We start from the raw sequence: 13,977 nt of genomic DNA on the forward strand, positions 1-13,977 counted from the left end.
TTATTTTTATGAGTGTATGTGAGTATTGGCACTTGTATTTACATGATATTTAGAAAACACTCTGGCCAAAGTTGTAAGACTCAGCATAAGGCATAAGACTCGAACATAAATTAACTTTTTTGTCTTTCTATTCCATCTCTTTCACTCTGGCTGGTATTGCCATCTCTTTCGCATGCTTTGCCTTTAAGCTTGTTTATTTTCATTGCCTCTTTTGGTCTCATTTTCTATGCGCATAGCAATGTGGCATTAATTTAATTTTAGTTGCAAGCACAAACTTTACCCATTTCCCACAACTCTGGCTCTGACTCTGGCTCTGGCTCTGGGGGAAAAATTCAATTTTTTATTAAAATTAAATTTCTCTTTGATGCCCAGGATTCATCGGTTTTTTCAAACTGCATTCGATTAAGGATTAAATAAAAAAAAACACCCTCAATTGGGAATTTATTAGACAATTTATTCTGATAAAAGACTAAAAATGGATTAAAATTATTTTATATGAATATTTAAGCCAAATACTATAATTAATTCCTGGCTTTTGTCACCTTAATTCGTAGCATAAAGCTTTCGTCACTTTTGAAAAAAACGTATGTCAAAAAAATGGACTGAAATGTCGTCCCCCCTCCACTTTTGTTCACCCTTTTAAACTTCAATGCCCTTTTTCCTTGCGGCTAATTTCTTTCCCTCAAAAAAGATCCTCTTTTTTTTGGGTTGGAGAGCTTTTAAAAGTTCCTGCATCCATTTAAAAACCATCAAAAATCACTTAAAATAACATCACCCCAACAAGAAATATGCAAAATATGTGAAAACATCACAAAAACGTTCATAAAAGAAGAACAATAAAATTAGCACTATATTTTATGCTGCAAGAAGGCAAAAAATATACAAAAAAAGAAACAAAAGTTCCTTTTAAAATGGGCTACCAACTTTTGTTTATTATTTATCCATAAACATGCCTGTATATTTATGCATATGATCGGTTTCGTAAACACACGAGTCAATCCACATCTGCATAACAATATTTGCATTGCCACGCCCCATGTCCCCTGCCCCCTACGCCTCCTATTTGTATCGTTTCTATTCAAATTCCGCCCACCGTCAGGACCCCCTTCAGGACTCATACCGCCTTTTAAACAATCCCACGCCTTCCAGCTGACTAGTTACATGTGTTGATTTGGGCATGTTAACCGAACTTGGCTAGAATACGCATTGAAAAAAATGTTTCCTTAAGTTAAAAAGTTCTTAAATAATAAAAAAAAAAATAATAAAAATCATTTAAAAAAAATGCCCTCCTCCTCGATTCTCATAGGTTGCACTTAATCGCAAGAAGAATATATTAAAAGTATTGTACAATACCAAAAAAGAAAGGACTTCTAAAATATCAAAATCTTTTAAAATACTAAAAACATTTAAAATACCAAAAACAAACAAATAATTCAAGATAACAAAAGAATTATTATAATTATTAGATTAAAGAAGAGTACATATTTCTGATATGCATTTCCTAATATTGTTCTTATTAGTAATTTTGTTCAAGTGCATGTTATGGGCAAAAACGAGGCTGTGGTTATGCTCATATTAAACATGTTTGCCACAAGCAACCGCAGTAATATGAGTGGCCCAAAAAAAAAAAATAATAAAAACCAAAAAAAAAATAAAAACAATAATCCAACTGATGTTGATTTTCCTGTTTTTGTTGCTGCGTGCGCTTGCATGCTGATTTCCGTTTCCTGTTTACGAGCTCATACAGGCACAGTCACACTGACACTCATATACAGACACAGTCACACTGACACTCCACACACACACATACACATACACACTCTTAACAAGAGTGAAGAGTTCTCTTACCCTTCTTCACCAGCGAAAACGTGTAAATATTCAGGGGCATTTTCCACAATATGAAAACGCAATTTTTATGGCATACATTTTTAATAAACCCCTATCCAAGCCAACTCCTTGCTATATTCTCAATTGGGACATGTACATATATATATTTTTATATACATATTCATATGTGTGGGTGCTATGTGCGTGTTACCATCGATAAATATAAATATGCTCTCGAGAGTTGGTCAACAGAATCTTGATCTCTCACTTCAACGCCATCTTAGACAGACGCCTTCCTATTTCCGTTTCCGTATCCTTTCACCCCTAACCCTCTTTTTTGTGTGTTTTACATATACATACACAGTATTACACATACTTATAGAAACACCTGTCACCAGAGGGCGAAGAGAACCCCAAAAAAAGAGGGTGCACATTCCCCCATTTCGGTTTTAATGGTGAAAAGGAATTTATAAAACTTCCTTAGACCTTGGGGACAAAAATATTTGAATTTATATTAAATAGTTCTTAGGCGTTGGCTTATGGATTGTATTTCTTAAAATACTAACGCCAAAAGAGGTATTCGAACTATATTATATTATAGAACTTCATATATATTAGAACTATTTTGTAATACACAGCCGATGATACTATTTTAGTTAGGTTTTAAGAGTATAATATATTAATCTTAATTATTTTAAATTCTTCATGAACTTATGACTTAAAAATTAAGTAGTTTCTAAAACTGTTCTAATAATCAAGTTGGGTTAAGGGGAGTACCGGGTATAATATAGTCATGAAACTGACCTTAAGATGGTCTTAAGATGTGGCTAATTGTTTTATAATGATAAATAATATTAACATTTACAAACTTATTTAAAAACTTAAAAAAAAATCAAAAACAATTTAAATAGGTAATATATTTAATATGAATCCTTAAAGCCTATCAAATACCTGAAGACCACCCATAAAACAATTACTTAATGTTCAATTAAACTTTCAACACCTACCTCTCTGTCATTTATTTTATTTTTTCCTTAATCTGACTAAAATATATGGTACACATACAAATATATACATGTGTGTGTGTGTGCCATCCTGTAGGCCAGATGGTGTTTATGGCCAACAGCTCTGGCACTTACATCTGTTATTTGTTGCCATTTTTGCTTGTCGATGGCGATTATTGTAAATCAACTTTGAGCCAAAGCGTGGCTTGGAGTGGCTTGGCAGCAAGCAACACTTGTTGTTGTACAATGTACATACATATCTTCTTATTGGATTTGTTTTTGTTTATTGTTTTCTCTTGTTATTGTTATTGCTATTGTTGTTGTCACATTTGTAATCGCACTCGATATCGCATTAATTTTGCAACATTTCCACGCCAATGCGACAATGACAGCAGCCATAAGGAGAAAATATTTGAGAATCTAGGATGGAGAATGAGTATGCCGTTGGGCGGATAAGCACTGTGAGAAAAATATGGAATCTAATCTAATATTTAATCTTGAATTTTTTTTTTTTTTTGATTGGATTAAAAATTTATTAAAAAATATGTGCTTCTACATATGATATGATTCCCTTTAAATTGACTATAAATATGGAGCATACCCAACAATTATAACTTTATTTTAAAGAATATTAAATTTTAACAAGAAAGCAAAGCTAACTTCGGGCGGAGCCGAAGTTTATATACCCTTGCAGCTATACCCGGATATATATCGCAAACATCGGATATAGTTGGCCGATCCTTATGATTACATCATAATAAAACCAATTAATTACAATAAAGAATCTAAAAAAAAGTCCCAAGCTTCTATCTTCAAAAATTCGAAAGTTGATATTTCTACCAAATACCATTTCCGATCGTTCAGTTATATGTCAGCTATAAGATATAGTCAACCGATCGTTATGAAATTTGGTAGATCGGATTGACTGACCAAAAATAGAATGTGTACCAAGTGCCAGCTTTCTATCTTCAAAAACACGAATGTTGGGTCATTTCCGATCGTTCAGTTATATGGCAGCTATAGGATATAGTCGGCCGATCCTAATGAAATTTTGTAGGTCGGATTAACTGGCCAAAAATATAATCTGTACCAAGTTCCAGCTTTCTATCTTCAAAAACACGAAAGTTGGGTCATTTCCGATCGTTCAGTTATATGGCAGCTATAGGATATAGTCAGCCGATCCTTATGAAATTTGGCATGTCGTAATATTTTGCCAAAAATAGCTCTCATGTCAAATTTGAACTCTCTAACTCTGAAAACACCAAAGTTATACCATTTCCGATCAATCAGTTATATGGCAGCTATAGGATATAGTCGGCCGATCCCGGCCGTTCCGACTTATATACTGCGTGCAAAGGAAAGAAGGGTGTGTGCAAAGTTTCAAGACGATAGCTTTAAAACTGAGAGACTAGTTTGCGTAGAAACAGACAGACGGACAGACGGACAGACGGACAGACGGACAGACGGACAGACGGACATGCTCATATCAACTCAGGAGGTGATCCTGATCAAGAATATATATACTTTATAGGGTCGGAGATGTCTCCTTCACTGCGTTGCACACTTTTGGACAAAATTATAATACCCTCTGCAAGGGTATAAAAAAGTTATAAAAAGAAAGAAAATATTATTTTCCCAAAATTCTATACCTGTTTACCTCTTTTCTTTAATTTATATTTAGTATAAACATATATACCCCCAACTCTTCTCAGTGTAAAGAAAAAAAGCCCGAGTCAATAGATTGAGAGAGAAAATAAGAAAATAAATGTTAATCGAGTTCTTGGGACTGACAGTCGATTGAGGTGAGCTGAATTGAATTGGTTTATGTGTTTCTTTCACCGCAGAATGTGACAGGACCTAGGGGGGCCAGATATATAAGCCAGGACCCCCGTAGGAAGGTACAAGAACCAGGACAAGGACGTGTGTTGACAGGACATCTTTATACGTCATGCTTGAATGTCTGTTTCTGTTACCCAGGGAGCTGGTCCTCTGTTGGGAGTCCTGCACTTGACATATGAATGTGCGATGAAGCACAAGAGTATATCCTGAATATCCTCTCGAAATCCTGGCCAACATTAATAACACTCTGTGGTCAGAACTTCTTGTGGTTAAATATTCAAAAGACGAAAAACCCGTTTAAAGCTCTCGTGTGGCGCGGTGTCCTTTTTTGTTTAGATCCTTGGGGGCTTAAGGTCCACGCTTTTTCGAAGCTTTTTGAGGCAAAAGGAAACAGGATTAAACATGTTTGGTATTTCGCGAGCTTTGTGGAAGAACACAAAAGGATTATTTGTTCCCTCGAAAGCTTATGGTTGACCTTTTTCCAGGAAAAGCTTTAGGAAAAGTCCCTGGCTTTGAGAGGATTCTAAAGTTGTGGGCGCTTATGTGCTTGGAAGCTTATAGGAACCTTCGTTTGGCGGGAAAATTATTTTAAAGTTTTTTAAAAAGTTTTTTTCTTACCTTGTTTTTAACCATAAAAAAAACGAACTACTTGTTTTTTACATTCCTTGTGGCTGATAGCTTAGGACCCAATTCCGACAACAAAGAAGCACCAAGAGGAATGGGGCTGGGCACCCCTGAATTAGTTCACAATCACAATTTTATATACATTTCTAAATTTTTTACATGCTTAATTTTGTATTAGTTTACATACATATCTTGTTTTCTGTATGTATGTCTCATTTAAATCATCAATTAACTTGCAGTTTGGAGTCGCATTATTGGATAAACATCTGCACTAAAGTATCTAAGTATTCCCATTTTGACAAACCAGGGAAGCCGTAGATATATAAATTTTGTCCGTGATCAATGTTATGTTGATGTGCTGTTTTTCTCATTGCATATATGGTGTGCATACATCAAATTTTTGGTCATACATCTGTACCATAAGTATCTAAATATTCCCCTTAATGGGAAACAGGGAAATCTTTAGATAGCTTATTATTATGAATACAACTTTTTTTGTTCTTTTGACACCTGTGCAGTGTATATGCCGAGTGTGTAGTTAGTAAAGGACAAGTAGTTGTAATGGCGAATGAAGAGGGGAAGAATCCTGCGAATATTTCTGTTGTGTTAAGCTAACTGAATAATTTAAGCTCCTCTAGAATTGATATCCATCCATTGGCGGCGGTGGAGTCGACATCTCAAAGGACTGGCCATCGGCTGACAATCCTGGTCCCGCTGCTCCTGGGGGTGTTAATGCGACTTGCAATTGTTGACTAAGTCCATTTGGCCCTGACTGATCTCCAGCAACATGAGCTTGTTGTGTGACGCTCTGGGGTGTTTCCATATTATCATCGTCCGGATAATAGGATTCAATTAACTTTACAGACATTTCATGGACAGCCTCATTATAGTGCAACTTCAACTTCTCCAGTCTCTCCAATCCGCCCAGTTCTTCAAATTTAAAGGTAAAGATTTGAATAGACTGCAGATTTTCGGCCAGGTTGAACAGTCCCTCGATTCCGGTCAGGATGCGTATCAAGATCCTGGTGTCTTGTGAATCGAGCAGCTTAATGAACGGCAGGAAAATGTCATATTCATCCACCATGGCTATGGTTTGGTGCGGAGTTCCGAATGTGATCGTATTGCAAATGCACACGACTACCTCTCTTTGGATCCGGAAATCGCCGTTCGACAAAATTTTGGCCAGCTGCGTGTATATTTTTGCCTCCAGCATGGCCTGGATTTGATTTTGGTTATAAGACAGCTGGGTGAAAATGCAGACGGTCCGCTTAACGACCATTGGCTTCTCGTGTTCCAACAAATTTCCTAGATACGGCAGGCACCCCACCGATATCGCATAATTGCCGAAGTCTTCCGTTTTGGCGATAACATTCTCAACGCAACGCAGTGCCGGCATCAAGACGGATATGTGCGTTTGGATAGTCAGTTGGCCGACGATCCATGGCAGGGCACCCGTCTGGAGCACCACCTGGGTCTGATGAACGCTGTGGTCGGTCAGATAGGTGAATGCCCAAATGGTGTTGGACAAGATACCCAATTCGAGTGGGTTGCACAATTGACACATCAGATGTGGCAGGAATTTGCAGATCTTGGCAAAGCTCGCCGAATCCATCTCGGAGCGACACAAAATAGAGATCAGCCAGGTCAGATTGCGGTTATAGGTGATCGGACCCTTGACCTCGAGCAGCGGCATAATTTCATCGATGATATTAAGGCCATAGACCAGATCTCGGCACTCGGCAGATATATTGCTCAGCGCCCAGAGGACTTGCTCGACGACATCCGTTGATTCGGAACGCAACAGTGCCATCAGAGGGGCGACTGCTCCAGATTTTACTACCGCCATTGTTTGTTCGGTATTGCCCGAGGTGATATTGGTCAGGGTCCAGGCAGCTTCCAATTGCAATTTCGGATTGTGATTCCTTTTCAAGAAGTCCACGCAACACGGTAATATTCCATGCTGGATCATCATGTCGATGGGTGGATCCTGGAGGCAGCCTAGCAATTTTCGGGCACATTGGAGGCCCATAATGTGACCACGTTCGTTATCACAGCTAGCCACAAAAACCATTATCTTCTGTACAGTTTTCGCAACTGTATTAATGTCAACATTATTATTAGCTGGCGTTATAGAATCGCATAGTTTATTTATATTATCGATATTTACATCATCGACCAGCATCATGTCCTGGTTATCATTATCAGTGTCTATCATCTGTGGCGTCATCGAATCATCCTCCAAAGATTCCCATGTTATGTTACGTTGCTTCATAAAAGCCTCCTCTCTCTTGGACTTCCTTAGCTTGACGGTGACCTCGTGACGGCGCGACCGTGCCTCCAGAGGATCAAAGCCTGCTGGCTTGAAAAGATAGCGGTGCGAACCCGGTGGCGACTTATCCATTAAAACAGGAATTTAAACAAAAATCTCGAACAAATTTTAACAAAATATATATATTCTTCAGCTTCAGTTGCTTTATATTACTTGTTTACTGGTTTACTTGTTTATTACTTGGTTATTATTACTTGGTTATTATTTCACAGCTTTGGTTTTGTTACAGTGAAATGTATGTTGTATTCATTTGATAGCTTTGGAGTGAGTGAGGCTTGAGAATGTTTGGCTGGCAGTAGGGACGATGTCAACTAAACTATAAAATCATGTGCTACTTGGTCTAAATATTTATTGGATTTTCAGTTCTATGTTAATTTCGGTTGCTTTGTTGAGGAGCTCTAACCTTTTATCTAACTTATATAACCCAAATACACCCTATGACTAAATAAGTCAAAAGATAGGTTATATTTGTGTTCAAAAATCTATTCAAAATCTATTCAAATTTTGACTATACACCCTTGGAGTTTACGGCCATCCTGAAAACGGGACGTTTTCCTGCTTGAGATTCTAAGTATTGATTTATAACCGGCAGCGGGTACCGGTATCGGGTTTTAGATGATCGAAAAACTATACAGTTGGTTCTATATTATCTATTAAATATTACTATACCTATATATTACCTATTATTATAACGTCTTAAGATACTCTATCTATTTTTAAACACTACCATATAGTCTCTATATTAGTATATGCATTTACATGAACGTTTTTATACCCTTGCAGAGGGTATTATAATTTTGTCCAAAAGTGTGCAACGCAGTGAAGGAGACATCTCCGACCCTATAAAGTATATATATTCTTGATCAGGATCACTTCCTGAGTTGATATGAGCATGTCCGTCTGTCCGTCTGTCCGTCTGTCCGTCTGTCCGTTTCTACGCGAACTAGTCTCTCAGTTTTGAAGCTATCGTCTTGAAACTTTGCACACACCCTTCTTTCCTTTGCACGCAGTATATAAGTCGGAACGGCCGGAATCGGCCGACTATATCCTATAGCTGCCATATAACTGATTGATCGGAAATGGTATAACTGTGGTGTTTTTAGAGTTAGAGAGTTCAAATTTGACATGAGAGCTATTTTTGGCAAAATAATACGACATGCCAAATTTCATAAGGATCGGCCGACTATATCCTATAGCTGCCATATAACTGAAGGATCGGAAATGACCCAACTTTCGTGTTTTTGAAGATAGAAAGCTGGAATTTAATACAGATTATATTTTTGGTCAGTTTATCCAACCTACCAAATTTCATTAGGATCGGCCGACTATATCTCATAGCTGCCATATAACTGAACGATGGGAAATGACCCAACTTTCGTGTTTTTGAAGATAGAAGTTTGGGACTTTTTTTAGATTTTGCATTGTAATAAATTGGATTATATATTCCTATTCAGATAAGGATCGGCCAACTATATCCGATGTTTGCGATATATATCCGGTTTTAACTGCAAGGGTATATAAACTTCGGCTCCGCCCGAAGTTAGCTTTCCTTTCTTGTTATTGTAATTAATTGGTTTTATGATGATGTAATCATAAGGATCGGCCAACTATATCCGATGTTTGCGATATATATCCAGTTTTAACTGCAAGGGTATATAAACTTCGGCTCCGCCCGAAGTTAGCTTTCCTTTCTTGTTTTTTTATATTTTCTCTTTAAGATACTTACATTTGTACTATATGTATTCTTTATCCAAAAATGAACAAAATTTTTTTTGTTTTTTGAAATTGATTAATTTGAAGAAGGCGCTTCGGAGAAAAGCACTTTTCTTTAAATCCTCAAGGTTTTTTACCAAACTAAACTTTTGTTAAGGTTTGGTCACAAAACTATTAAAAAAATTATATTAAATCATGAAAATAAAGAAGATTATGACTAAAAATTGAATATACAACAAATTTTAAATAAAAATAAAAATAAAAATATGTTAATTTGTTGTAATTTTTTAAATTAAATCAATAAATATATAAAAAGCACATCCAATTTCTTTGTTAAGCCGCCAAAAGTCTAGCCAGGACACAGGTGAAAGCTCTCTTTCGGAAACAGCTGATGTTTTGGTGGGGTTCCCGTTTTTTTTTTGTCTATTTTTGGCGCTGAAATTCGTGCCAAAAGGTAAACAATAACAACAATCAAGCGGGCACCCGGTTCACAAATACACACTGACACTGACACACACACACATACGCAGACGCGGCAGAGAAATGGCGAAGCAATGAAATCGTTTACCGTTTGTTTCGCTTCTTCGCCTGCTCCTTCAGCTTGTCGTTTTTCGGTTGTCGGCTTTGTGCCTTTCAATTTCACTTTCAGTCGTCGCCAGACTTCCGCACGGAAGTGTTCGGTCGCTCTCTCCCTCGGGACACTCTTATCACACTTCACACGGCACACCGACACCAACACCAGTATCTCTATTTATCCGCCACTCTCCCGCTCGCTCTCTCACGTCTCGTTGCCACATAGTTGTTGTTATTGTAATTGTAATTGTAATTGTTATTTATTTTTTTTGTGGCCATTACAACGTGCATTTCAAAAACAAAAACAAAAAGCAAATAAACAAAGAAAACAATTAAAATTGTGCCGACAAAAATGTAATCAACTCGCCGAAATACCGAGTTGGAAAACAAAAACAAAACATTTGAAAAAGAAAATAAAAAAAAACATAGAAATAGAAAACTTGCAAAAAAAAGAAAAGGTGGGAAAAAGGCTAAAGAGAGAAAATAAAGGAAAGTTGCCAAGAAAATAAAATGAAAAGAGAAAGAGTTTTTTTTTCTAAACAGCTGTTATTTTTGTTTTTTTTTTTATTTTCTTTTGTTTATGTGCGTGTGTTACGCCATTTAAACCTGTCCCACTTTACCTTTCCCTCCTCCACACCCGTCTCCTTCCTTCTAAATCAGTCACTCAATCATTTAACATTTTACACACCTTTCTCTTTTCTTTTTTTCATAAAAAATAAAATAGCAAGGATTTGTACAAAAAAAAATAATATGTACTGAGAAAAAAAAGACGGAGAAATTAGTCAACTTGAGTGATAAGATCGCTAATTGCCTTTGAACAAAAGGGTTTTAAGCACCTGACTAATTGCTGTGGTAATTAAGCCAGGTATTTTGTGATAAAGGAGCTGTTTTGTGCGCCGAACCCAGTACTTTTCGGCTTATGGCTTAAGTTATTAATAGCCCTGAAAACATTTACTCTAATTGAAGTAATAATTATGGTCTATGATATGAAAATAAGAGTATTAGAATTATTAATAGTGTATTATACTTGAAATATAAATCTAATTTTAACGAGCCAAGTTACAAGGATAGGTCACGAAATTTACAATCTTATAAAAGTTCTTTATAAAGTTTATAAATAACTAAAAAATAATGTAATTAGCTAAAATATAAGTACATTTTAATAAAGTTAAGCAAATGGATTCAAAATGTTTCTTATAAAAACTTCTGACTGTAAAAATATAGCATACTTTTCCGGGCTAAAGAAAGGGTTAGATTTTGTAAAAATTTCTTTTATGTAAAAGGTGATCCAATAAGTTTCTAGGTACGAAAAGTGTAGCATACTTTTTGGATATTAATATCCTTTTGTTAATTAAATAATCTTGATTATTAATTAGAATTCTTGATAAGACTATAGATTTTAAATAACATTATAAAAAAATATTTTTTCCAATGAATATACTTCTAAGAGTATCCTCCTTTAATTTTATTTTTACGAGAATTAGTTAAATCAAAACCATTTATTTAATAGAACCATAAAATCTATAAAATCTATTAAAATACAAATTTTTCAAACTGCATATCCCTATTAGTATGCGTGCCTTGTGCGTGTTGCATGTGAACGTTCATATAAATCTATAAGGACATTTTTAATTTCCTGCTCAATGGCAGAATGGCCAGAATGCAAACAAACAACAAACAAACAAACTCGGCGAACAGGACAGCGGGAAAAGTGTGTCAATGCTCTGGTCTCTGTACTCTGTGCTCTGTACTCTGAGTCTATGGTCTCTGTCTCTGGTATCATCAAACTGCACAACTGCAGCAGCTGTTTGTAATGCACACCCTCTTAGCAACTACGTCTCTGTACCGCGCCTGATGTAGTGTGGCGGCATGGGGCATATCCCCTTTTCGCACACAAACACACACACACATACACCCAAACACAGAAGACAAAAAGTTTGCCCAACCTAAAGCCGAGAGCTGTATATTTTGTTGCCTTTTCTTTACTTTCTTTTTTTTTTTTTACACATCTTGGGCTCTTTTTTTTTTTTTTAAATACTCTAACAGGACGTATTGGAGGTTTGATGTCTTGTGTCTTGGATACCTCATGTCTAGTGTTTCAGTTTCAAAGATGTTGACTAGAATTTTTGCATAAACCTTCATTATAAGATTATATTTAGTTCTAGTCTAATTATGGATTATATTGAGTTCAATTTCTCTAACCGAATAATCAAATACATTCCCTCAAACATATTCTGCTCAAGAAGAGTACCCGCCAGTTCTACTTCGCTCAACGTGATTTTTTCTTACTTGCATTTTTTTCTCGTCTGTTTGCTCACAACTTCAAGATGTGTCCCTGTACATGTATATGTGTTTGTTATCCTGCCAGTGTGTATGTATAGATTGGGCGTATGGCTGTGTGGGTGTTTTGGCATTGATATATGTCAGTGCTTTGGTTAGTGGCGAGCGTCAGAGATTGGGAATTGATAGGACTGACAGATGGGCTTAAGGCCCCCACAACGTCTAAATAATATCAGGTTCATGCCATTAATTCAACTTTTAAATTTACTTGTGCTTTTGGCGAATGACAATATGAACTTAATCCCTAGACTCTTGACAACCAAAACAGGATTTGACGATGGTCTTTACAGAAATAACTACTCAAAAGCTACCCTAAACCTATACATTTTTAATTTAAATCTTAAGAAGTCTTACAATAATCCAAAAATCCTTTTTGTAAAGTATTTAACCTTTAAAAAGTACTCGCTGTAGAAGAATACTTGCCAGAAATTATATTTTCTTATTTTACAAGCGGAAACTTTCTTGGCTTACTGCCTTCCTCTTTTCCTCCATCCTCCGTCCTCACGATGCCGCCCTTCTTGGCCAACATCTTGGCCAAAATAGTTTCCTGTTTCTGGTGAAAGTATGCTAAAGGAAATTCAACAACATTGTTCAAGGCGAAAGGAAAGGGTGTAAATTGAGAGCCGCAAAACCCAAATTGATTGCCAAAAAAAAAATACCAACAACAAAAAAATCAAACAAAAATTTATATACGAAGAAAGCGGTACGAAGAAAAAGAAAACCGAAAAAGAAGGCGACCAGAAGAAGGAGTCCTATGCAAACAAGCAACGAGAGCAATTGAACCAACTGACCACATCAATCATACGCCACGTTGTACCGACCGGAGCTAAACATTTGCATAGGCCCTCTTCTCGGCCCTCGGGCTTTTGCCACTTGACCGCCTGGCTGTCCTTTGGATGCTTACTCCCCCCAATGCCCACCGGAACCCCGGAATCCATGAAACTTCCTGGTTAAACTTACGCTCAACAATATGCAAATTGCAAATTTGGCCCAAGTTTTTCCTGCCCCCATCCTGCTCTCGTTTCTATTTGTTTGCGTTAGTGCTCTTTTTTTTGGATACTCTTTCAAAAAAAAAAAGGGTATTTTAATTTTTCCTGGAAGGTTTTAATGAAGTGATGGAGATATTACTAGATCCAGGGATAATCCCTGGAGGTTATAAAGACTTGTTCGTATGTTCTCCTATCTGTGTTGTTGTTCCCATGCCCGCGAATTTGTGACTTTGCCCATCTGTAGGATAATCTGGGTTGTTGTCCGTTTAGTAGAACATTTGTCCGTCTGTCCACGAACATGTGATTTGTCCGTGTGTCTGTCCATCAATAAAGAATGTTAAGTTTTGTTGAAATAAAAAAAAACTAATTTTCACATATTTCGAGAAATATTTTCAAAATATAACCCCAAGGGTATTAGAAAACTCGCCTTTATAAAATATGTAACTCACTTTCTTGAATTTTTTCCTCTAGTTTTTTTTATTTTCTGTTACAAAAGTTTTCCCCCAAACAGCTGGCACTTGGCCGTGTTGAAGTTTCCCCAGCTTGGTGTGTTTATGCTAATACTTTTCGCAAAGATTTCCCCACCCGCACATTTCACATGTGCCCAGAAAACTGAATACTAAAAAGAAAAAAAAACCTAAAACAGAAAAACTGAAAACCAAAAAGCCCGAAGCTGTTTAATTCAATTTTTTTTGTTCGGTTTTTTGGCTTTTTGTGGCAAGTGACTAAGTCGTTTATC

General features: G+C 36.5%; 1 protein-coding gene and 1 long non-coding RNA gene across 3 annotated transcripts in view; both read right to left on the reverse strand.

Moving 5' to 3' along the window:
* Window positions 1-13,977, reverse strand: part of LOC108131880 (uncharacterized) — a 63,089-nt gene that overhangs the window by 35,747 nt on the left and 13,365 nt on the right. The window lies entirely within an intron of this gene.
* On the reverse strand, window positions 5,153-7,915 carry LOC122321910 (importin subunit alpha-like). The gene is made up of 2 exons (XM_043212975.2): window positions 5,289-7,915; window positions 5,153-5,235 (listed from the first exon to the last, which is right to left on the reverse strand). Exon 1 carries the CDS (start codon window positions 7,693-7,695, stop codon window positions 5,929-5,931), a length of 1,767 nt encoding a protein of 588 aa, XP_043068910.1. The 5' UTR covers window positions 7,696-7,915; the 3' UTR covers window positions 5,153-5,235; window positions 5,289-5,928.

The sequence above is a fragment of the Drosophila bipectinata genome, chromosome XR (assembly GCF_030179905.1).
Source record: "Drosophila bipectinata strain 14024-0381.07 chromosome XR, DbipHiC1v2, whole genome shotgun sequence".
NCBI classification, from domain to species: domain Eukaryota; kingdom Metazoa; phylum Arthropoda; class Insecta; order Diptera; family Drosophilidae; genus Drosophila; species Drosophila bipectinata.